The sequence below is a fragment of the Haemorhous mexicanus genome, chromosome 8 (assembly GCF_027477595.1).
Source record: "Haemorhous mexicanus isolate bHaeMex1 chromosome 8, bHaeMex1.pri, whole genome shotgun sequence".
Classification (NCBI taxonomy): Eukaryota; Metazoa; Chordata; class Aves; order Passeriformes; family Fringillidae; genus Haemorhous; species Haemorhous mexicanus.
In genome coordinates, this window is record NC_082348.1 from 7,898,000 (window position 1) to 7,923,418 (window position 25,419).

The 25,419-nt window shown below is 38.8% G+C and overlaps 1 protein-coding gene across 2 annotated transcripts in view; it reads left to right on the forward strand.

The window, feature by feature from the left end:
- DPP10 (dipeptidyl peptidase like 10) overlaps positions 1 to 25,419 on the forward strand; it is a 431,094-nt gene that overhangs the window by 306,795 nt on the left and 98,880 nt on the right. For both annotated transcript variants that reach the window (XM_059852599.1, XM_059852598.1), the window contains exons 4-5: positions 752 to 846; positions 11,299 to 11,373. In XM_059852599.1, coding sequence (XP_059708582.1) covers positions 752 to 846; positions 11,299 to 11,373 — 170 coding nt within the window. The remainder of the gene's footprint in view (positions 1 to 751; positions 847 to 11,298; positions 11,374 to 25,419) is intronic.

The window sequence follows — 25,419 nt, forward strand, 5'->3', positions numbered from 1 at the left end:
ACATGGGTTTTAAATAATCTGAGAGAATCAGCACTCTAATCAATCTTGTAGCAAATAGTGGAAAATTTGGAACTTTTTTTAACTCAAGGCTGATGTAGTAATTGTATATTTCTTGGTAATTCTGCAGGTTTTGATACAAGCAAATACAAAGTATTTTTCATAGAAATCCCAATTAATTTCTGATTTTTTTTTTTCTTGACATGTGTCAGATTCTTTTTTGCACAAGAAATGATAAATCAAGGGAGTGGAAAAAGGAAGAAGTTGCCACAGTTCATCCCAGTGTTTTAAATGTTTTGCAAGTGGACCTACTTAGTTTTAACCCTCCTTTGCTAATATCCAGGTCACAAGAAAATTCAGTATTCTGCAGCCCAGCACGAATCACACAGAATATGGACTGTCTTGAAATAGTCATAACTTTGTCCATCCAGTCACCAGAAATGCAGACCAGTACAGAAGGGTTTTTTAATCCCTTCTAAGGAGATTGAATGTGAATGTGATGCTCACCACAATATTTTGGTTTTTTGCAAAGCTTTAATTTGCTATATGGCCAAAACTTAGATATATTGAATGAGGGGAGCATGCTATAGGGCATAAACTGGTGATTTTGAAGCTCATGAGGCAAATCAACAAAACTTCTGTCTTGTTTGTGTGTAGTAATAAGGACACTAATTAATTTAACCTGCTGGTTCTCTCTACATGGGTATTAAATTCTCAGTGTGTTTGCTGACTGCCTATTTCTTTGTCATTGCAGATACAGCAGTGGTGTATAAAACCAGGAATGGACATGTTGTTGAACTGAATGTAGAAACAAATACAACTACATTATTACTGGAAAACACAACTTTTGTAAGTAATACATATTATCTGCTTCTCTCTCAGTGAAAGTCTGCTAGCATTTTTTTCTTGCAACAGGAGGGAGAGAGTTCAATATCTTAGAGGAGATATGTTCATGACCTAGACTAAATTGCATATAAATGAAAAATATAATCCATTCCTCTGTCAGGGAATGATTTCTGAATGAAGGTATTTGTTGTTTTACGTGTAAATAACCAAGATGTTGGAGGTTTTGCTGTTGGTTGTGCTTTGTTCAGACCATCTGAAGGATGGATCATGCTTGGCATATGTGCTGGGGAATCTACCTGCTGTCTATCAGGGAAAAATGTTTCATAAAAGGGGGGAATGCTACTTAAATGTTGAGAGTTTTTCACTATTAGAAAAGAGGGAAATAGTTCAAGATTCATAGGAATATTTTCCTTAAGGGAAATAAATATGCAAAGAAAAATGTCGTGTTAATCTCTGGTTTAGTTGTTTCTCTGTGCTTTAATGGCTGAGTAGATGATTGGGGATTATTCCTCTTGACCAGTAAAGGGTCAAGAATGGTTTCTGACTAGCAGTAATTTCTAAGAAGTACTTTAATACTTTAGTCTGCATTTTCTTTTGCTTTGCTTGGCAGTGTTATTCTCAGGGATACCACTTACATTCCACCCTGTAATTCTCGTTTATCAGGGTTTTGCAGCATAATTGTGTGGCTTGTCAATCTCTCCTCATAAATACTCCATGCAGACCACTGGCTGTTATTGTTAATCCCTGTACTTTTAATTTAATAAAATCTTTTACACCTGCAGACTCAAAAGGATGATTCATTTTCATCAGCGCTCTTTGGCAAAGGCTGATTTTATTCCTGGTCTGTTCCTGGCCTTTGCTGATAGAGATTCCTCTTTTCAAAGCATGAAGCCTCAGGTGACCTTTACTTCTAACTCCCCAAACAAGAAAGAGGAAAGTAGAACTTCAGGAGAAAGAATTTGATGCAGATTTCCTAGGTCAGTGTAAAGATAGAGAGGATGGAGGAGAGAATCATATTTTAAAGGGTGTGTGTGTGTCTCCCCTTTTGTGAGCTGCACCTTCCATATGCTGGGATGTGCCTCAGGGAACCTCTTAGCCCAAAAAAGGCTGTCAGACACAATTAAAACTGGGTGGTGATGCCTTGTGAATGCTGACCTAGATGGAGTTAAAGAATAAAGTAGGGATTTATTGGAAGGCCTCAATGGATCCACCTTGGGCAGCACAAGAGCCCAGCCAGGGCTTCATCCAAGGTGAACCCAAAATGGTCACAAAATGGACACCTGGTCATGGGGTCTCTCACTTTTGCAAGTTCTGGTCCATTTGCATATTGGAGTTAATTGTCCATTTATAGTCCACTGTTGTTTATGCTCTTGGGCCTGAGATTTGGATCATTTGTCCTTGGTCCCCAGCTAGAGAAGGAATTTTGTCTCCCTACTCTGTGAAGAGAGCTTGCCATCCCCTAATAAGAAGCTCAGACTTACACTCTAAAGCAGCACAGAATCAGAAAAATAAAAAAAGCTAAAACCCGAGGCATCTGTGGAAGGCTGAATTTCTGTGAAATATAAACCCTCAAGTATGAGGAAGCACTTTCCCTGTTAGCCATTTATCCCTTGCCTGGCCAGCCAGGCCTGTGCCAGGTCTGTGTGGTGCCTTCAGTGCATCCTTGAGCACGAGCAGCTGCTCGGGCATCCCCGGCTGCAGAGCTGCCTTCAATGCCAAGAGCTGAGTCTCCTCACAGAGGAATTCAGACACTTCTGGCTGGAAGTGCCTGGCCTGTGCTCTGGAGTGTGGTGCCAGCATGACAGGCTATTCAGGCCATTACACCACCCCAGCCTTGCCAGCTGATGATGGGTTGGGAAGGACAGGCTGCCTCACACCAGGGGTGTCACCTCTTTTTGGAAAGTTGCTCTTCCCTGGGCTTTTCATGGAGCTGATTTATCCTCCATTCACACAAACCTAGTGAGCTCTAGACACTAGGTATCTACTGTTAATTAGAAATGTGAGAAACTGATCCAAAAGATGTAATATTCAAGAAACGTGTATTTTTTTTCCTGCAGAGCTCCTCTCTTTACACAGCCAAAAGTTGAGAGTGTTATACTTAAACATAGTCAATTCCAGCAATTAGTATTCATATGGAGGAAGTATAATAAAAAGCTGAAAACAGAGCAGAAGGCCCAGCAAGTTTGTTGGTGTATGTTTGGAAGAGAACAGTGGGAAATGTTCTGTACTGTCTGAATGGTGGCCAACAATCCTGACATGATAACATTACTGAGGCAGGCTGAAATCAAAAGCCCTCCTGTTCTTCTAAGCTTGACTGTCCCCAGATTTGCACTGCTAAATGCAATCTTCTAAAGTTAGACACCTGGATCATTAATCAAACATTTTCCTCGCTCATTGTCACATCTGCTTAATCATCGGTGCATAATTAGAATGGTGGTGGTTTAATGACTCTGCAGAGATGTCTTGGATTAATAAAAAATACAGCAGAGATCCAACACAGGCAGTGGCAGTGCAAGTTCCTTCATTCTTCCCTAACAAAGGGTTTTAGTCATGGAAGAGTCACCTTTTGATGGCAGTTATTAGTCTGATTTCAGTCTGCATTTGCTTTCCTGTTTGCCTTGGCTCAAGCAGCCAGAGAAATGGCAGGGTTTTCTTAGTAATGTTGATAATTGTCCATGGAGAATTGAACTGCTGTGATAAACTCCTTGTGCAGAGGAAAGGGACAAATCATGACTCTTTGTCACCCCTGATTGGACTGTGTTTGAATCAGCAGCTCAGAGGAGATTTTCTTTTTTCCCTCATTGCTCAGCCCCTGAAGCAATCTTCCACTGGGCACAGATCACTGGCTCTTCTTTTGCATCCTAGAGACTGCCTCTCTCCTGCAAAGTACACATCTTTTATCCTTCTTTGTGTTCTTATTGTGTAGAAACCAGATATCCTTAATGAGAATCTTAAGTGCTCACTGAGTTGGTGTAGCATCAAAAAAGCAGGCTGCAGTTTTAAAAAAACCCCTATGTTAAAATATATAAAGATAACAAAATCCCCCAACCTTTAAAAGAACCACTGATTATAGTCATGCACCTGGAAAGAAGAAAGGCTAGTGTTTTTCATTCTGGGATGCCCACTTCTCCTACATAGGGGAAGTATCTATCCCAAGTTCTTGAAATAAAATACTTTTTTCCCAGTATAATCAGGTTTTATTTACAAGTAGAATAAATTCTTGGGCTTCATTTGTCCTTCTAGAATGGAATCCTTTTCTGCAATCAATTAGTAAAACAGTCTGGCCTTTATATAATTAAACCATCAGCAAAGCAATATTATGGGTAACAAATACAGTGCCATAAGTGAAAGGGTAGGTTGCAAAGCACAAAGAATATTTGTTAACATCTCTGGGTGTTATTATTTAAGGATGTTTTCTAATACACATTTCCCTCTGACTGTATCCCTGTAGTGCCTCCTGTTTCAGCTGTCTAATAAACAGTTAATATCCTTAGCCAGCAGCATATAAATGTTCACAGCTGGAGGCTGGGCCAGTCTCCTGTTAAGAGGAGCCAGAAAAAGCCCTAGACATTAATCACTGTGTGGCATCCTGGTGTTTGTGATGCTGCTTTGACACATGATTACAATGTGTTCCCTATCATCTGGCTGGGCTGCCTATCACTGGGATCCTAAGTGACAGCCTACCAGCTTTTCAGCATTTGGCAATACTTTATTGCACTTTACACTTCCAAAATCAGTGGCATTATGCCACATTTAGCTAAGAAATTTCAGTGTTTAGCAAGCATTTTATTGCATGCTTTTGCCATCAGCTGTTCCTTAGGGTCAGTAAAAGCAGCTTATCAGTTCACACAAGCTGGAGAGCAGAGCATGCAGGACCACGTGGATCCTTTAGCTCAGGGAAAGTTGTCCATCTGATTCCTTATTCTAGCTCAGCTTCTCAAGCCTGTTTTACAGCCCTTAAACACAAAACAAACTGGAAAAAGCAGGCAAAGAGAGGATAGAAAATGTGTGTAGAGACTGTGTTCTGGTGTGGAACTTTCCAAATGTATTGAATCCTCTGAAAGAAACCTGCAGAAGTTTTGCATGCATTTCTTCCTCTAGAAAGAGCTGCAATAATGATGAAAGTGGTAAGACTTTTGTTAGCCCTCAGTTTCACTGCTCTTCTGGTGTGTGTGTTCAGATACCATGCTCACACCCTAACAAACACTCAGGGTCCTCTGTCACAAATGAGCCCACTGGGACTCCTCCAGGCTTTGGAGTGTGATTGATGGGATATATTTTGAATCTGTTGATTTGCTTTCAATACCAGGCAATACAAGTAGAATTGTTTTCAGTTTGTGAAAACTGTCCAGCTGTACTCTTCTAACCCCCAGAAATTCCTGACTTGCTGTGCCCCTTGATTTCTGTGCCTTTCCACAACTCTTTTCAAGCTGAAAAAAAAAACTGCATCATGGTGCACAGCAAACAATTATTGCTGAGTTTCAAACCTGTTTCCAGAGGCTTATCAGGAGCTCAGCCTGGAGCCTGCTGTGTTGCTGTGTTTCTGTGGACCATCTTCTACACAAAGGTGGAGAGGGAAGGGCCTTGCTACCTTGCTGCCTGTGTCAGAAGGTGACAGAGCAGGAGCAGTCTTGGCTCAGGGGCCAGGGTCAGGCTGTGGCACCCCAGCTGTGAAAGCCCTGTGGAGCCCTTGCAGCCAAAAGCAGAGAGTGAGAGCTTCAGCCTGAGCTGAGCTTTTGGCAGGGACTCTTTTGTTGTGTTTCACAGAGTGCTGTTCATAAACAGCCCTGCTTGTTCTCTTCCTTTGGGTATTTTTTTTTTGTTTTGTTTTGTTTTGTGCTCCCCACCACCACACCACCTTCCTCTTTTGACATGAAACTCAGTGCAGCATCATAATGCAATTACAGTTCCTTTGTTGATTAATGTAGATTTAATTGCAGGAGTAGGTTACGTGCTTGTATTTCAAGAACCTTGCATAAGAGATTAATGAAAGGGCGAATAATAGTAAATACATTAAATAACATTATATAACCACATAAATATTAATAGTTGTTGCAGCCCTGAACATTTTAATGACCCACACATGTTGTAAATAGGTGATTATGAATATTGTAACATTCTCTCTAGTCTCCCATGCTCCTCTGAGTGTGCAGTAATGCTCTCATACTGCATCTCAGCACATCCTTTTCAGTAGAGGGGTTTTTATGAGAAGGGGTTTATTGTTGCAGTGCACCACTGTGCATCCCTGACAGATGGAAGGGTTTGCAGTCACTGTAGTTTGGTGGTGGCAATTGGTTTTTGTCCAAGTTTTGTCCAAGAAGGAGGTTTCACCATAAAAAATGTGAAAATATCAGGTTACGGCAACTCTGTGTGGGATTTCTCTAAATACTATTCCTGGTAAGATTTTTCCTTGATATAGTTGAAGGTTAGCTATGTCAGTTTTCCTGGGAAATGTGAGGGGGAAAAGCTTCTGTGATTGACAGGTTAGAGGCTATTGTCTATCAGAGAGGCCATGGTGCAAGGCTCGTGGCTGGTTCATGTCTGTTTTTATGTCCTACAGTTCCAGGGTGGTTTGGGGAATTTGGTTCTTGTTTTTGAGAGCACAGAAGTCAGCTGAGGTCATGGTTTAAGGCATATTTGTCTTTTAAACTGGACAGGAAACCTGAGGGTTAACAGTGCCAACACCTGACATTGCAGGATTTTTGGGTCTAGGTTAACTGCTCAGGTGACATAAGAAGCACTGCATTAAGAAACATAACCTTGGAAACCCAAACTCTTCATCATTCCAATTATAGCTCATTTTTCTAATTACAACCTGTCTTTCTCAGAGGTTCCCTGTTTCCAGCCTTGCTCTTCTGTTGGGCTCCACTCTCTGCTGCTTTCTCCTGGTCCATCTTCTCCTTTCAGTCCCAGCAGTGGCAGTGAAGGAGAATCCCATTGTTCCCTGGACTGCCAGTGCCTCCCAAGGGAACTGAGACATGCCAAATGCCTTCTCCTCTTGCAGCTCCTGTAATTCCATCCTGCCTGACTCCTTTTATGCCACTTTCTGTCTGATAAGTGGAGCTGGATACCTGTGAATGCTGATGAACTCCCATCCACTGAGATTCCACTACACCTATCAGTTAAATTTCTGATAGAGGTGTAGATGTGCAATAGAGAGCTGGATATTTTCCTGGTTGCCACCAAGCTCTAAAGTAATATTCCTGAAGGTCTTAAAATATTTCATTCCGGATGAATAATAATAATAAAAAAAATATGAAGCCTAAATGTGTGTTAAGGGAGCACTAAAAAGCTGGAGAAGGAGAATAACAGGAGTGTGGAAGATGAAAGTTTCTGGGAAAAATAGAAGCACAAGAAACAGCAGGAGGGGTAAACCTAAAGGAGAAAACCCAAACCAGACAATTAAGCAGACTCCACAACAGTGAACATTCTTTAAATCAGTTTTAACTGTGATGTATTATTTCACTTAAAACCATCCAACTGAAACTATGGAAAAAGAAAACTGCAAAGTATACTTGTTACAAAAATATTTTTACAACTCTGGGCTAGACTGTATTACAGATAACTTCATCTGTTTGCTCTATACCATGTTTTTGAAAGATTATGAATAAGGCACTGATTTAAATGTCATAATAGTTAAAATCCACAAAACCAGTAACCCCCAAATTTTATAGCTTGTGGAAGATGAAGAGAGTCACCAGGACATCAGTACCTTAGAACTAGGGTTTAAGAAAACAGGAGAAATAAAAAGAGCTGATACTAGGGGCTCTTGCTGAGGATGTAGAGCCTGAACCAAGCCTAAAATTTCTCTTAAACACAATCATATCAGGTATTTTTAACAGGAAAACACACATAACATGCAAAGTTAGAAAAAAAAGAAATATTGACATTGGTAATCAAACTTGAGAATATATTGTCCACTAGAATTCTATGTTCCATTTTCATCACCCATATGGAAAGGTGGTAAAAGCCAGTTCTTTTCCATGCAAAACTATTTTAGCAATTCCTGAAGGGTGGGTGAGAGAAGGAAACTGGAAAGCTGAAGGACAAAAGCCTGTTCAAATTCTGTCTTTTTTCTTGGATTTGGCTTTTACTGTTGCAATCTGTGGTGGCAGTGAGACCACTGAGGTCATCACATCCTGCATCACTGCCAGGAGAAGAATTAAAACTCTTATCACAGGAGGTATTTCAAAGAAACCTGGAGATACAAGGTTTCATATGGCTAGACCTGATTTTACAGTCAGTGGGGGATTTGGTCGAGTGAGGAATGAAAGATCAGGTATAAGGATCATTTATGTCTGAAAAAGTGAAATTATGTCAAATGCAGCAATATAGGGGAAATGGCTGGCAGGTGTGTGAATTAAGCAGGGATGACAGTGCACAAGTGCTAAAAACCCCACATTATTTTGTCTCAGAATTATGCAGTAGTGTGGACTGTAACCAATTCAGGGATTACAGCAATTTCTCCAGCCCAAGTGCTCTCTGGTTACATAGAGCTGATGTTTTTCATAGGGATTTCAATTCTTGTTGGGGCTGGCTAAAGGGAAACTCCCTTACCTTTTAACTTGTGTTCTGCCTTTGGAAAGGGATTAGGGTGGGCATGGAGTGCACAGGGTTGGAGTGCCCCAGTCTGCTGATACTGCTGATGCTGAGCAGTGATGCAGAGGAAACCAGCCCTGCATCCCTGGACTCTTCCTAGTAAGGCAGCTCTCTTTCTCCCAGCATCACAGCTTATTTGTCCAAAATTCCCTTTCTTAGAGATCAAGCAGAGCAAACCCACAGGGTTATAGTCACATGGGGCAGCATTTAGGTCTGTCTTCCTTAATGAAGGCTAAATAACTCCTGACAAAGCAAGAAGCTTGAGAAATTGTGGATATCCAGTCCCGTGGAACAACCATCCTCCAGATAACAAGACACCTGAGGGTTTTCAATTCCCCGTGTATTTCCAGTGTGGTATTGCCAAACACTTCCTTTTAAACTCAGAAATGTGTTCTCCTGAGAAGAGAATAAACCCTTGGGGTCAGAGTCCTCACAAGTTTCTTTTTAATGAATAAATATATCTAACCCCTGTAGAGATTGGCCCAATAGATGATCTCCCAAAGTTTTGTGTGGAATTCATCTCATCTCCTACAGCAGGGACTGAAACTTTTTTTCTTTTTAAGCCCTTCACCAGCTGGTCCAATCTCCTCAGCCGTGGGGTCAGGCAGCTGTTGGTTGATGAAATCCCTTAGACATGTTTGAAAATGGGGAAAAAAAAGAAATCTGTCTTTTGTTTAAGCGACTCACAGATCGTGAGTTTACTTGCAGGAGGAATGACTCAGGTGATTTAATTTTCTGGTTTTAATATATAAGGGCTTCTTCTGTGCACATAAGTAGGAGTTTCTGAATTAATTGCCAAATTTGTGCTTGTCTTTAGCAAAAAAACCCTTAAAAACCAGATTTTAAGGAAATTGTTATCACTTCAAGTCACCTCAATCTCTCTGCAATTCTATTAGAATTATATATCTATTTTATTAAAGGCTTCATTGCAAATCAGGCTTAAATGAAAAGGCTAATAATTTTTTTATGATAATTTAAGAAATCAGTGTTGATATCAGCATTGGCAATGAGCACATGATTTCTGCTGGTACGACCTAGCTTTACACTGCTTTTACCAAGAATTATGCCATTATGCTAACAAAAATAAAACTATTTTTCTCAAATCCCATTACCATCGTTTTTTGCATTGAGTGTACACCTTGTGTCTGGAGGCAAATAAAATTTTTCAGGTGAGTGCAAGCTGAATAAAACAGATTAGTGGGATTCAAAAGACTTCAAATCTCAAATCCACAACACTCTGTACTTGAATATGCAAGTAGTTCTTGCTGGTATTGCCTGGAAGTGCCAATAGCTTGCAGCTGAGCTGCTCAGGTGCTTGCAGGAAGAGCCTCACTGCCTTTGTGGTGGCACCATCAGGGACTGCAGGTTCTTGCTAAATGTGTCAGCTGGTAGGAGCTGCACTCCCTGGGAATGAGTTTGGAAAGTTGCCTGGGTTATGTAGTGCTGAACACTGAGGTAGTGGGGCAATAATTATAAACTGCTAGGAAGAAGATAAATGTCACATCTGAAAATATTTTCAGTGAAGTGCCAGGAGAGGAGAATGTTGCTCATAGATTAACATGGTCTCTGCTTAAAGGTGATTAACTCATAAAAGCAAATTTGGGCAGAGTAGAAATTTGTTCTGGATGCTTTGCAGATACAAAAGAATGGTTTAAGGTGTGTTGTCTTTTTTTCTTTCTTTCTCAGGACTGCAGTTTTGTCTTCGTTTGATTCTGTTATGCTGCTGAATCAAAGAGTTTTTCTTCAAAAATATTTTTCCCTTTAATTTTTTTTGATAGCTTGATCCTAACTCTATTACTTAGGTACCTGGGTTTAATAAGTATACCAAAATATAGCATATTTTCAGTTTATTGGAAGCTCTTTTTTTCCAGGTACAGCTCCTTAGCTACTCTGAATGTAATAGTTTGTGACTTCCTGCTTGTGTACCTTTAAACCCCTGTTGAATTCATTAGTTTAGTGGTGGGATTAGGCTAAGCAGAGCAAGATCCTTAAGAAATCAAATAGTGAATAGATCTTGTCCTACATAGCTGTTTTTATTTTATGGCTTTGTGGTTTCTGTTATTTTTTTTTCTGTCCTACTTTTTTTTTTCTATTCTTATCTGCATTTTTCATTTCTTCCCTTTCCTTTCATTCTGCAAATAGATGTCTTGAGATTAATTTAAAATTACTCCCCTCAGTGGCCTTTAAAGCACATTCTCATCTTTCTAGTGCAGTAGATTCATTAAGTTTTTTCTGACATCAACATTACTCCTTGATGAAATTACAATCTTGAATTCAATTGGGTGTCATGTAGTCCTGAGTGGATGTAAAGCATTATTAGTTTTATAATGTTACCTTATGTTTCACTTTTCTCTCTAAGAATTTTATTTCTTTAAGAAAGACTTTTGCTTTAGTTCAAGTTGTTTTGCACAATGTTTGCATATGTGGTGTTAAAAGAAAATCATTAGAGATGTAGTGCACACTTATTCTTTTTCTCACATATTTAAGGCCAGCCTAGAGATGAATCTCCCTTTTAATCTTTCCAACCCAAGTGTCTTCCTTCATCCTCTGGGAATGACTTGGTTATAGTTATCCTTGTTATCCTTGAACATAGTGTTTGTAGTAATGATAACAAAACTCATCAGCCTCTTATTGGTATTTAATGTTGAAGCCAGATTCTTCTGTTGCCATTGTGCTAATACCAGCTAATTAGACTAAGAATTATTTAGAGAATCCTTTTGTGAAAATTACTTTGGTTTTCTAAACCAATTCTGTCTTGTGAATGGGAAGTTCATAAATGAGCTGTAGGAAAATTTGGGAAATGGTATCTAATTGCTTTTCTATTGCTAGCTGACTTTTACTGTTACTTCATTGCAGGTAACCTTCAAAGCATCAAGATACTCTGTTTCACCAGACCTAAGATTTGTTCTTCTTGCATATGACGTTAAGCAGGTAAGCCAAGCCTTCCTACTCAAAGAGCCTCTAAATCAAAACTCCAAAAACTTTGTTGTTTTGTATGTCTCACTTGTAATTCCACATGTTATGACTTGTGTACTTGATTTCTCTTCCCAAAACCTTCTGATTCAACGATGGGGAGGTTTTTATTTAGATGTGTGAGGAGGTTTTGCCTGGTTCTCAGGAAGGTAAATTGCTGTGGCTCCTCTGAAGTGCTGTGCTGGTTTTGGCAGGAGAGGTTTTCTAACCCTTAAACTGCTCTGTCACTGCCTGGTTTTGTGCAATCCTATCTTTTGGTATTCCTTCTGTTTTAAACAGCTGCACTGGTAATTTATGGACTGTACAAAACAAAAGGTCTAGGCTGATTCATGTCATGGAAAGTTTGTTGTTGTCTTCAGGAGTCTGAAGTGTGATAGTCTGGAAGCCTGTGTAATGCAGTGTATTCTTTGTTTCTTATAGTATTTAGAGGTTTTGGCGGCTATTACATTGTCAAAAAGAGTTTTGATCAATAATACTATGTAGAGTTTTCTAAGATAAATCTTGGAACACAGAAAGGAAAGAAAAAAGCAGCTTTATGAATTTCATCTGTGTCTGTTGGTGCTTCTATAGAAAGTGCTACTAAAATATGGACTGCTCTTCATGAAAGAATGGTTTTGGGTTGATGAACTCAGTGGTTACTTGAATAAGTTTGGGTTTTGTTTGTTTGAACACTGTTGATATAAAGTGGTTTGTTAACTTGGTATTACTCCAAATAGGGTTTTCACTACCAGTTCTGCTGGATTCCAGATCAAGCTTTCCTTACAATATGCATATATCAGTAAGAAAGAGCTGCTGTTCAGTTCACTGGTTTTTTTGGTGAAAGGTTCCAGTTTTATTCTGTCTGAAAAACCCATGATCCTTACTACTTCCCTTCTTGATTGCTTCTTATTTTGTGAGTGTTTAATAATCCCTTATACTGACTTAAATTCCTCATTTGTTCTATTGAGTTTTTGATTTTGGGTCGGTTTTTTTCCCCCCTTGTTTGTGATTTTCTTGGTACTAACATATATAGCTGATAAATAAGGAAAACATGAAAAGATCTGTCACACTTTATTACATCTAAATGTGTCAACACCATGAGAAAGATGGTCCATTGACATGCAGGGAGCTCTCAGTGTATGCTGATTCTATCAATTTGCAGTTCTTTCTGTATTTCAGTCTTGGTTTCGTTGCAAAAAGAAGATTTTCTGTCCATTCACAGTGAGGTTACATAGAGGAAAGAGATGTGCAGCATTTAGATTTTCCATCTGGATGTTTTCTTTGCTCAACTGTGTTGACAAGAAGTAATTGAAGTGAGAAATGAACAGGGGTTGGGCAGCAGTTTGTGGTGGCAGTCCTGGGTGCCTTTGGATGAGGCTCGTGTCACTTGGAGTGCTCCAGCTGAGCTCGTGGCTTTCAAACCAGAAACATGCTGGGATTGTTGTGTCTTCTGCAAGTGGTGGTCCTAAAACTCATAATAGCTGGATGTTGTCACTCAGATGTAAATAATCCCTTAGCTCCTGAATGTGTTGCTCAAGGTGGAAGGAAGAAGCACCAAAAATTGTGTTAGACAATTTATTCAGACGTTGCAAAAAATGTTATTGTGCATAACTGGGGAAAGTATTTTATTTTTTCCTCCAAATTTTCTGACTTTTGGGTTATTTGTTAGACTAGTAAGGCACTTTTGTTTCCTCCAAATCTGTTGAAGAAAAGGCATGCAAAGCCTGTCTATTTCTTCTTAACTAATGCTTCTGAATTACATCAAGGGTTAAATTAGAGTTCATAATTCTTGTGGTTTAGGATTTTTTTTTTCTCAGTCAGAGCCGGACTTACTGCATCTGGATGAGAGGAAATCTGCTTGTCTACCTTTCTTTTCCCCCAAGTGGCTAAGTATAAATAATTAAGTTTATTGACTATAAAATGAAAATCAATACTAAGCAGCATAACTTAATTGGAGAGTGTCCAATTAGTTTCAGTAGAACCAGGCCAGATTCTTTCTTCATGCCTCTTTTGAATGTAACTTTTTATGAAGCTGAGGATTTCCTTATTGTCAGAGTTACAGCACATGGTGGAGTCTAATCATACCCAGTTCAAGGAACCACAAGTAACTTATTATAAGTATTTAGTTGATCTCTCCTTCTGCTATAAATTGCCACAGGTCTCTGGACCTTATGTTTGCCCCTTATTTTTCCTTCTTTGTTAAGATTTGGGTGTATAGTTGTCCTGCAATGTATTTGATGGGATTTCTGCTTTTGAAGACTGTGAAGATTTTGGTTTTTTAAATGATAATGGTTGTTTACATACATCAATCTGTGTTCTTCATAACATACAGTAATACAGCTGGAGAGGATTTATTAATCAACAGTTTTATAAATGAGCTAGTGTGTTTCAGCTGAGCAGATTGGAGGGAGATAGAGACAAATACTTCTTCAAGACATTTTGTCATGAAATTGTGATTAGGAACAAGGTTATTTTGATGTTTGGATTAAAAATAAATGTTAAATTAAATAGTCGAATATTTATTTTACTGTTGTCAGCATTTTCTTTAATCTGTTTTATGCTTGGAATGGCAAACTTTAATTAAATTTGCAGTTGTTTCAGCACAATTAAGAATATCTTCTATGCGTAACGAAACAGAAATCTGCATGAAAATAAACCATCTTGGAATACAAAAGTGATTATTGGATCGTTTAAATTAAGCTTAATACACGAACGAAAACCATTTCATGTGGCATAGCAGCTGGTTTGGTAGAGCTCTATGAAAACCTTATGGGAGAAAGCTCTTTTGCTAAGGAGTGGAAGGGGCTGTACATTGATTTCTGGATGTCAGGCTCCCTCCATCTCCTTCCCAGCAGGTCACAGAACACAAGCCCTGGGGCTGTCTGGCTGGAACACAAGGGAGTGGTGATTGTAGAGGTCCTTTCTGTGTGTTCTTTGCTGCAGTACTCCATCATTCTCCACAGTTCTGGATTGCTTTTCACCAGTTCTCCAAGGTTCCTGGCTTTCCCAGGCTTCCATGGCTCAGCTGCAGTGTACATGGGCTCTCTGTTTGTAGCTCACCATAATTTGGTCGGCGTCGCTGAAAAAGTCTCATTGTGCAAGGCAGCAGATCAGAAATAGAAACTAATTTGGGAAATGAGCTCAGACATCCTTGCTGGATGTCAGGCCATCCTCATTCTTCTGGGACAGTGGGAAGACAGCACCAGGGAAACTATTGTACCTATTGTATGCAGGGAGGGGATAGTTTTGCAGGGCTGTATCTTTTTGATTTTCCTTTGAAGATTGTCAAGGTGTGAGCAAAGAATGTGACACTGGGTGACAGCCTATCTAAGCCAGTTGAGATTTCAAGAGGAAAGATTATTTAACTGTTGCTTTCATTAAGGACTGTGTTACAATGGTATTTTAAACTTTTCTCACTCTTCTGGTGGTATAATTCACAACTACCACAATCTGATTTATAGTTTTGATAAGGAAATGGAAATCAGACATTCTGTTCTTGTATTAATGGTAAAGAATGGGGCAGTGAATTTGCAGAAGAGTGAGAATTAAGGTCCTAAGAAATTCTTTTACCATTAGGAAACTTTGGTGTTAACTTGGTTACATCACATCCCTCAGCAGACTGTCCCTGCTTGTTCCTGGACTCCACATGAAATGAAAAAAAAGCTTTATTCCAGATATTAGTGAGTTTTTGCTCAGACATCATGGGTAGGTTCTCCCAGTGCTCTTGCTAGAGAATAATTTACCACAGAAGAGCAAATGAAGAAGTAGATGAGATAATTTCCTCTCATTCCTCACGTGATTAAATCCTTCTGATTTTTTTTTTTCCTCTCCATGCCAACAAACTGTTCTTTCCTTTTCCCTGCTTTCAAAGCCCCTTTGAATGCCAAGCTTCAGGAATTTTTCCTATTTTATTTTGTTTTCTATTAATAAGAAATTATCTTGTACTGTTTTCAGTACAAGATAATTATGTGTGATTTTTTTTTTAGCTCTTGGTTCAGAAATGTGCTTAAAAACAGATTAAAGTTCAGCTCTAGTTTAGAAGCACGAGCATTTAAATACTGTCTAAAAAAGGAAATCTCTTCCTGAGTTATGACTTCAAATTGTAATCTTTTTTAGCCAGAGAATTTTAATAATATGTAAAAACAATATGTATAGCTTAAAAAGAATAGATTTTAACACTTCTTATGGTAAGATCAGGATGAAGAATAACCCAATACTCTTCAGAAAGGAAGGAGAAAAATATTTTTAGATCTAAATGTCACTCAGCCAGGAGAAACAGTTCAAAAGTGTACCTGAATATTTTCAGTTTAATGTATTAAAGATAATATTCCAACACCCAAGTTACTTTTTTGCTTTGTGCTGATTCCTGTCATCAATTTGCTGCTATAATATCTGTTTTTAGAGAATAATGACAAAGAGTACTGGCCACGGTCTGCAGCAAATGAAGGACAAACAAGTGACATTCTCATCAAGCTTTTAGAGATTGCCTTTGATACTGACTTACTCAAGTGCACTGAAAGGATCTTCAGGAGTTTGTCTGCAAATTAGGAGAATTCATGAGGGGAAGAACTCACTGAAGTCTTAAATTATGAGTATGTGTTCTGCATTAGAAGATTATCTTTCTTCCAAGCAGGTGGAAACTAAATGCTCAGTTGTCAGTCCCTCTGGGTCAGTGAAATTTATTTGTGGATTTTTGTTATGAAAAATTAAGAGGTAAAGAAACTACCTTGCACTGTGTTTTATTTTTAATCACAACACTGGTTTTAACACATGCAGGTGTTTTCAAGATGTTTTATCCAGTACCTGTGGAAGTCTGACTGCGGAGCATTATCTGTATATCATCCAAAGGTTGGAAACACACATAACAAAGATGAAATGAAATCTGTCACCTAGCACATGGAAACAGCATTTTCTCAACAAGATTATTTCATACAAAGGAATAACAAAAGACTTTTTAAAGCAGCAGCAATCTGGCCAACAATATTTTATGTAGCGCTCTCCATGAAGTAAAAATCTGATATAAAATTCATGCTATCACCTTTTTCCTCCAAAAATGCCTGTTTCTTTAGATAAACCTGTTTTTCATGTGTATTTCTGCAGGTCCTCAGGGTAATCTTTCATCTCTCATTTGTTCATTTTGAGATGAATCCAGAAGCAAATCATGCATGTGCACAGTCCTGAACTTACAAGATCGTAAATAAAAGTCTGATCCTGACATGACTTTCCCATTCATCTTTATCTCTTGTCAAGAACACGAAAGACCAATTTTTATCAGCTTTAGGGCAGCAAGAAAAAAAATAGGAAGGGATTTTTAAGAGAGATCCACCCCCAAAATCTGAGCTTATTTCTTGCAAATATTTTTTGTGATATATTTTATTCCTCTCTTAGGTATGACCAGACTGGGTACTTACAAGGTCAGATATTGAGCAATTTGTGGAATTAGGCTGCTCAAATTTTTGCCTTTTCAAGGCTGTTGTTTTACTTTGAGTTGAAGTTTTAGATGGACAGAGTCTGGTAATATAACAGCTAGGGCTGTAGGTTTTCTTGGCATAGTGCTCTTCTTTTTCATATATTTGATTTCAGAGAGCTCCACAGCTAAGCAAGGCATTTTAAAGGTATAAAAAGCCAAGGTCTCTGCCTGAGGAGATGATGCTTTGTAGTAAAATCTGGCAAAATGAATTTTATGACACCACCTACTATCATGAATTATCCCTCAGGAATGAGTATTCATGGGAATACAGTGTGTCCCACTTCTATCCAGGATTTTATCTCAGTTATGTGGCAAAATGCAACAGCAACCCGCACCCATAGATGGATGATGGGGAGAACAGAGTCTGTTTTATGGTGAGAATCATGGGCACTGATGTTTGTTTTGTATTTGTCTGAAAAACAGACTTCATCTTTTATTCCTGTTGAGTTGTAGTCCTTTAAGTGCTTGCCTTCAGTCCATCAGACAGGTTACTGCCTCACCCCTTACTAGAAGTAGCAGAGTTGTGAGTGGAGGATCTGCATATTATCTGCAATTCTGTGTAAAAATTATTGGTGTGTTTGTGGTGGGATGTTGGGGATGTTCTCTGCCTGGGTGTTGCTGTGGTGGCCTACAGGACAGGGCTGGAACTGTCACAATTTTTTTGCTCTAAAAATAAAAAATTGAACTAAAAGATGGGAAATTGGAGTGCTATTTGGATACTTCCACTGTTTCTTTACATCTAATAAGGGAATGTCACTTGTCACATACCAGTCCTTGGGCATCCACTTCCTGTTTTTCATAAGGGACGTGTTGGTTCATTTATGCAAAAGTTCAGCCTAGTGTAGCAGTTAAAAAAACAGATCACTTCTCCTAATAAACCACATGAGGCAGGGTGTTGCTACTTTTCAAGTACCTTACTGAGTTTGTCTGTTCCATTTCTGCTTAGAGGATGGCTGCTCAACCTCAAGTTTCAGAAGTAAGCAAAATAAATAATTCCAATTGAGGTAGAAGATGGCTTTTTTTCCTTGTTCAGAGTTGCCAGAGCTGAAAAGTCTGAATTCATGTTTCAGGTTCTTGTTCAAAGCCAGTATTGAAAAAGAAGATTGTACTTTGCTGTTGTTCAGGAAGAAGAAAGGCATTTAGCTTCTCAAAGAAAATATTTATTGACAGAAAAAGTATTTCTTTTCAATAGTATTGTCATTCCCATCAAGTATGAATACAGTTATTTCAGGAGGACCTAGGTGGTGTCCAGCTGAGTTTCTGAGATCCAGCAGCTTAGAAACTCAGTCTTAACAGAGCTCTGGTTTTCACAGTGGTTGTATTCCTACATCCCATAATAATCTGTGGGAACTGGAATCCCATTGTGCTAATGCTGTAGAAACAGGCAATATTGCTCTATTTCAGTCAGCAGCTCCCCAAATCTATGGACAATTTATTCTATAAAGCAGAGGCTGTGCCTTCTGCTGGGAAACTGGCAACTGTCACATCCTCCCTGTTTTTCTCTTGTGCATGGATAATGTGCAGAAATGACCCAGAAATGTCCTTTGCAGGTGAAGAGTTTGTCTGTCACAGCCCACTGACAAAAAACCCACTGTCTCAAAGGTGTTGGGGTTTTCTCTGTTGTTTTGTGATGTTTTAATTCCACATATCTCTTCTATGTGCTGGAAATAGTGTACAACTGAAAGCCAGTTATACACTGGTGATGGAGTGTTTGGGGGTTTTTAGAAGATGGGGTAGAAATTATTTTTCTTATCAAAATATGTTATATATTTTTCTTATCAAAAACAAGTCTTCCTCAACAGTGCTGAATGGCAAAAAAAAAAACTAACAAAAGAAAGACAAGCAAGGACAGCCTGAATAAATAACAGGGAGCCCTAATTGGGGACTGTGTTAGTAGCTGTTAAAGGCTGGGAAAGCTGAACAGAGCTTTAATTTGGATTGAGATCTGCCAGAGTTCACCACAAACTAGACTCAACTGGTGCACCCACCTGTTTTTAACAATTCTATATTCTGTGCTCCTAAAAAATAATTCCCTTCCTCTCTACCAAAACAATAAGGATTAAAAGAATATTTTCTACATCTTTCAGTTTTGGCAGGTTTTACCCTGAGCATGAATCATTGCTACTTCAACTGCTACTCCTATTGATTTCTCAAATACAAGAACTGGCTCACATCAAATACTGTGAATAAATGACTCCTGAGGAGCAAAATCACTTCATGGGTCTGACTGTCCCCTTATGTAAAAACATTTTGCTGAAAATGCCATGTGTGTTTTATCTGATGTAGATATCCTCATGTTCTACAGTGACTAATTTCAGGTCTAGCTAAGACACACTCTTTTCATATGGACTGCAAATAAACAAGATGGAATTACCTAAAGAAGAGTCCTCTAGGCAAATGCCTGCAGTCCAGTTCATGGGTTCAATACACTTAAAAAACCCATTTTAAACAATGGGCTTTTTTTTTTTTTTTGCTTTTATTTCATTTTTCATAATAGTGTCTCTCTGAAATTCAATAATAATGTATCTTACTGAGAAATGTGATATGCATTATAGCTTTCTCATTAAGCTTTTAAATAAGATACCATTAGTATTGATGAATGTAATCCCAAATGGTCACTTAATCTTAAAATTGTCATTGATCACACACTCAGAATTTTAGTCTTGCAGCCAAAATAGTACATATTGTCAGTGGTCATGAATTTTATACCAACAGCTATTAGCATCTTTCTTTGGCTGCAGTGTTATGAATTAGATTTACAAACTAGGGATGACTTAGTAATTTTCTGGTTGTTGGGTTTTTTCCTTAACAACATTTGCTAAAGAGTCTTTTCAGATGTATTGATATATGAAATAGAATGCTTAAGCACAGTCTAGAAACCCAAAGTTTTCATTTTTTAAAGTATTTTGGGTATGACTTTCCATGGGAATTAAGAGGCAGAGTCATTCCACAGTATTCACTGATGAGCTGGCATGTGGTTAAAGTCGCCCTAACAGTAGAGTTTGCTTTTACTAATGTCTTCAGAAAGACCAAACCAAGTATCTTTGGAAAGGAGCCATGGTGGTTTTCACACATTAAATGTGTCTTAGAATCATAGAAAGGGACCCTGAAGATGATCTCACTCCAACCCCTGCCATGGCCAGGGACACCTTCCATTGGCCCAGGGGCTCAGGCCCCATCCAACCTGGCCTTGAACACTTCCAGGCATGGGGAAGGGATGATCCATAAGAATGTATTTAAATATACATCTACATGCTTAAGTAAATATTGACTGAATATTTGTTTAAAATGGCCTAGAATTTAAATAACAATACAAAGTAGAAGCATATGCAAAGCAAAAAGGGCAATACCTCTCCAGTCTGGTCCGTGCTCTCTTGCATCTTTTGACTGAACTCTGTCAGTGATGCTGTCTTGAAACCAAAACTGCCAAATGTGATCTGCAGTTCTTATTGCAGGTGTTAAATGCAACCAAGCCTAATTAGACAGTGCACTTTCAGGGCCTGGTTGGGTCTGGATTCAGTGCTGACCCTGCTTTGTTGAGGGAGTTCAGCTGATGGCTGCCTGAGATCTTTCACTGTGGCTGAGTCTGTGAGCCAGCACCATCACCAGGAGTGTTCCCCCTTGAGATAAAGATTCCCAAGTTTTTTAAAAACCCCAAACAAACATTATATTTTAGAACAGCTTCCAAGAAGGAAAGCAAATGTCAAATATCTACCCAAATGTTCAGTTTCATAAAGACTCAAATAATATGTAAATATTCCTTAAACTATTTTCATTAATTTTATCCATACTCTTCTTTTATTAAGACTGGAGATTACAAACCTAGGCATTTCCATGTCTTTGTGTCTATTACAAATCTCATCCTTTGCTGCTCCAGACACATGGACAGAGACTTTCTCTCTGTATCAAACATGTTTGGTTGGAAGAAATTCTGAAATATTTCTCTGCTGCAAAAATGAGGAAAATCAGGAAAAGGGAAGACCTAAGCTTTTACTGAAGGTTCACAATCACTTGCTATGATTGAGTATCAAACAGGCTGGCCAAATCTAGAAACCAATTATTCTAAAATGTGAGAGGGGAAAAAACTAAATATGCTCTTCAATTATTCTGCATAATTCTTTCTCTATCAGCAGTGCACATTGAATAATAATTAAATTTTGCTTAAAATAGACAGGTTGGGGGGAAAAAAATGTAACTTGAAAAAAAATCATAGCCTGATCTTATGAATTGCAGCTTGTTTTTAATTCTGAACAGCAGGTTCCTGGTCAGAAGAATAAAATACACTAACTGAAGGTGTAACTGTGACATAACTAACAAATATTTTTAGTCTTGAACAAGAGAAATTTTTTATTGTGCATTAACTCAAACTTTTTCAACAGGGGTGAAGTGTCACCCTTATTTGTTTGCATGTTTTTCATAATCAGAAAAAAGCCAAGTGTGCTGACATCTTAAAATCCTGACACTGTTCTGGGGCAAGTAACTTCAATGACAAGTTCAAGTATCAGTTCCTGTAACAATGATAAATGGTCCAAAATATGAGGAAACTTGTTTAAAAACTGTCCCATGGAGAACGTCTGCTCTTCCCAAATGTCAAGATCCTTCCAAAAAGGGTTGAGATCCTAGAGGGTGCCATGGGTGCTCCAGAGCTGCTTGTCACACTTCAGAGAAGCAGTGCAAGCACATCAGAATTTAATTTTCTTCCGCAATCTTACACTTTCACTCCACAGGAAATATCATTAACTTTATATTCAAGTAGCCATCATTATCTAGCAGGCTCCTCAAGTGCTTATCACTTCTGAACTTGATGAAAATGCAATTAAAGTCGATGGAACTTTTTCCATTGTCTTTAAAACAGACTTTTGGATTAGCCCTTGTCGACCCATCACACAAATGTAATAGACTCATCCCCAAAGTGTGACAGCAGCAGCCATGTGGGCAGTGAATAAGGCACAGGATTTTCAGCAGGATCTTGTGGAGGATTTGTGCTGTGAGTTGGCCTTTAGGTCTGTAGTTTGTTTATAACTTTGTAAAGATCAAGTCACTTGTTTCTCCTGGTGTTCCCTCTCTTTGGGGACAAATGTGACAGAGACTCCTGACAGCTTGCTACTGTCATTGTGATTTTCTGTACCATTTTCAGTGCAATTCACTTGGCCCTGATGCACTGTCAGCTCACAGTGGCTCTAATTGCAATCTTCACTGTCATTATCTTAAAGATATTTTAAAACTGTTTTCCTCCAGTGGAAAACTTCCTGAATGTGACCTTCATCTGCTTTTTGTGGATGCTGAGGCAAGAGTTGAATCAAGTTCTTGTCACTGTCAGCTTGGTGTGCCCGTGGTTTCTCTTCTGGCCCTTCCTTGGCTGTTTGATCTGACACGTGTGGCTGTGCTGTGTTTAACATGTAGGAGGCTGCAGAGGGGAGTGTGAGCCAGTTTGTTCCTCTGCTTCTCCTCCCTCTTGGGCAGCTGTGCTTGGAGTGGTGCCACTCCTGCTTGCATCAGCTCTTCTCTCCTTGGGATTTATGTTCCAGGAGTAGAAGATGAACCTGGTCTTGGGTTCCCTCTGTGATCTCCACCAGCAGTGCTGGCTGGGTTCTCAGAGCAGAGATCATTGCAAAGCACATCTGAACTCAGCCTGCCCTGTGATAATCCCTTGTCTCTCTGCTGTCCCCTGGGTCTGAAACTGAGATCTAACAAAGTCTGCTCAACAGCTTGAACTCCCATTTATGCTCTGATGGAGGATTTATGAAAAAACAAAAAAAAAAAATCACCTTTTCTAAACTTATCTTGGAGGAGAGGTAGGAGGAACAGTCTATACCCATGACTAGATTAGCCTGGAAGGGGTTTGGCTGTGGAAAAGCTGTTCTTGTTTTCATGCTCTGTCAATTAGTAGCACAAGCTGTTGTACCCCTTGATGGTTTATTTGTTATACATTTAGATAATCTGCAGCTGCAATGGACTTCTATCTCTAGTCCATACTGGTATCTTGTAGACCTTGTGTTGTAGAGGTGCATCAAAATATTCCACAGAATATCCTGAGTTGGAAGGCACCCCTGAGGATCATGGGGTCCAGTTCTAGTTTCCCTTTACCCTTTGAATTTCAGTCCTTAGGAAAATACAGAAAATGAAGCTGGCAGAAGCAACTTTGTGTCTCTTACAGGATGCCAGTGCTACTTCATTTTAGTCTCCCATGTCTTCTTGAGTCAGCAGCACTAGCAGCAGTGGAAGTTTTCGTGCTGCAGCATAATGCAGATCTTATAGGGCACGGTGTTCAATGTGCTTTTAGCTCATCAAAGTGTCCTTCAGGTTCAGGGCAGATCATTGGTATTAATGTAAACTTTTTTTGGAGGCTTCTTGCAGAGAGTGGACTGCATAAATAGTTTAATTTACTGTATAGGTCTCAACCCTTTGCTGTGAGGTTTATATTTGTCATTTCTGTGGATGTTGGTCAAAGTTGAAGAGTCTTTTTTTGGAAAATGTTTTGTTTTCTTATCCTGGAATTCTACCACAGAGGCTCAGGTTGCCATAATGGTTGAAGAACTTACCTGAAATAATGTAAATAAACTGTAGTTAAATATAAATTAGGATGTTGAAGTGGTTTTAATGAGGAATATATGGCTATTTCCCAGTTAATTTTTCTGTAATCAAACCTTGTACCTTGAAATTAAGCAAGGCTTTTGTATAAACGTTACAGACCTTAGATCTGTCTTATTTTTGAGGTAATCATTCTTTTTTTCACGTGCCTCAGGTTTTCCTAAGTCACCAGTATGTATATTACAATAAATATATAATATATATGTATTAAAATTTTATTAAAGTGTTTAATACTAAAAAAGGCTCAGTTGAAGGATTCAAAAAACACTGGGCTATTTTGCAGTATATTATTAGGCTTAATTCTTCATTTTGCTAAAAGATTAGGAGCATTTGGAGTGGGTGGTTGATAAGACTTCCACACAGGAAACTTATAAACCATTAAACTAATATGTATACACATAAAATAAAAAAGCAGCAATTAAATTTGAAGTTTGGTTTCCAACACCTTGAGGCATGTAAAAATCAGTTCTCCCCAAAAGAGCAGATATAAAGTTGAGAAAGGAAATTTGTATATTGGTAGTATTTCTAGTGAGTGGAATTTCACTGTGACTCTCAGCTGTGGTATTCATTAGAGCAGCCATCTGCTTTGGCAGTGCTGTAATTTCTTTTTTCAGTATCTCAGATGAAATTAAATGCATCATACAGTGAACACTGCTAGCAAAGTAAAAATCTAAATATGAGCTTGGTATTAAAGTTATGGTAGCTCATTGCAATTTATGTCCTATTTGTATAGTGTTCCAAAAATAGAAGAACATCATTAACTGTTTGAATATTCAGAGAAAGGCTGTCTATTTGGGTGGTTTTGCTTGTATTAGTGCTCCAGGAATTCTTGCAACCTTACAGCGAAATGGGATTTTAGAACTTGAAAATGTGACAAGCAAATGAATGGGGAAAACCTCAGAATCAGCAGAGGTCACAGTGAGGAACAGATTGCTCTTCTCTCCCCCTCTCTTTGCTATTACTGATATCCAGTGATATGTCATTCTTAACTCTTCCTTTTATTCCATCTCTTAATAGTCTGAAGCTTGCAGCTTTTTACATTTATCCTAGTGATTTGTGTTGTGTTCTGCCAGGAAGCATTCCCAAACTCTTGCTGTGTTTTCTCTGTATGCTTCCATGTGCACATTAAAAAATACCAAGTGGACTGAGAAATCTCATCCCTGCTTCTCTTCTTGCCCTTTCCACTTCTCTAGCTTTTCTCTTCTTGCCTCCATTTTCTCTACTTCATTTAGTGCTTGTGAGACTTTAGCTTGCCTAATCCTGTGCCCTTCCAGATCATATTATGCATTCTCTTACTCATTTAATTTTCCTTTTTGTTTCCTCTCCATCCCTAAGAGAGAAAGTTCCCTTTTCAAATATGTTTCTTGATCTCAAAAAATCCCCACTTAATCCATAATCTGCCTGCTTTATTATTTTGCCTTTTGCCACAGTTAGTAATATCTGCTTTCATTATTGCTGGTCTTATATTTGATAGTTTTATAGATAAATCAGTTATATATCAGTGTTCCAGCCAAAGAAAAATGGGAATTCAGAACACACAGTGTCTCTGCAGTTCCTTGTGATTTGGCTACAGAGTGAGACTGGAGCATGCCTAGGAAGCATTAAATGTGAGAAGATGGCTGATTGCAGAGCTCCTGTGCTGATTTCACTGGTTGTATCTAAAGCTCAGAGATGTTAAATGACCCAAACTGGATCTGTTGTCTGGTGGGGAGCAGTTCTGTGAACTGGGCAGATGGTCTCACTCCTGCCAAGTGCTGCTGTGTGCCATGGGCTGGAAGAGTGGCCCAGTTCATCCCAGTTCCTATAAAGTTCTTGCCACTGGGATGGGCTATCCAAACAGGCTGAGGCCACAAAAAGTTCCCATGTAGAGAAAAGAGCTGAAATAACATTCAGAGTAAAAAATGAATGCAGCAGATGAAAAATGCTGGCAGCTAAATTTGGTCCTCAGTTCCACTCTTTTATAT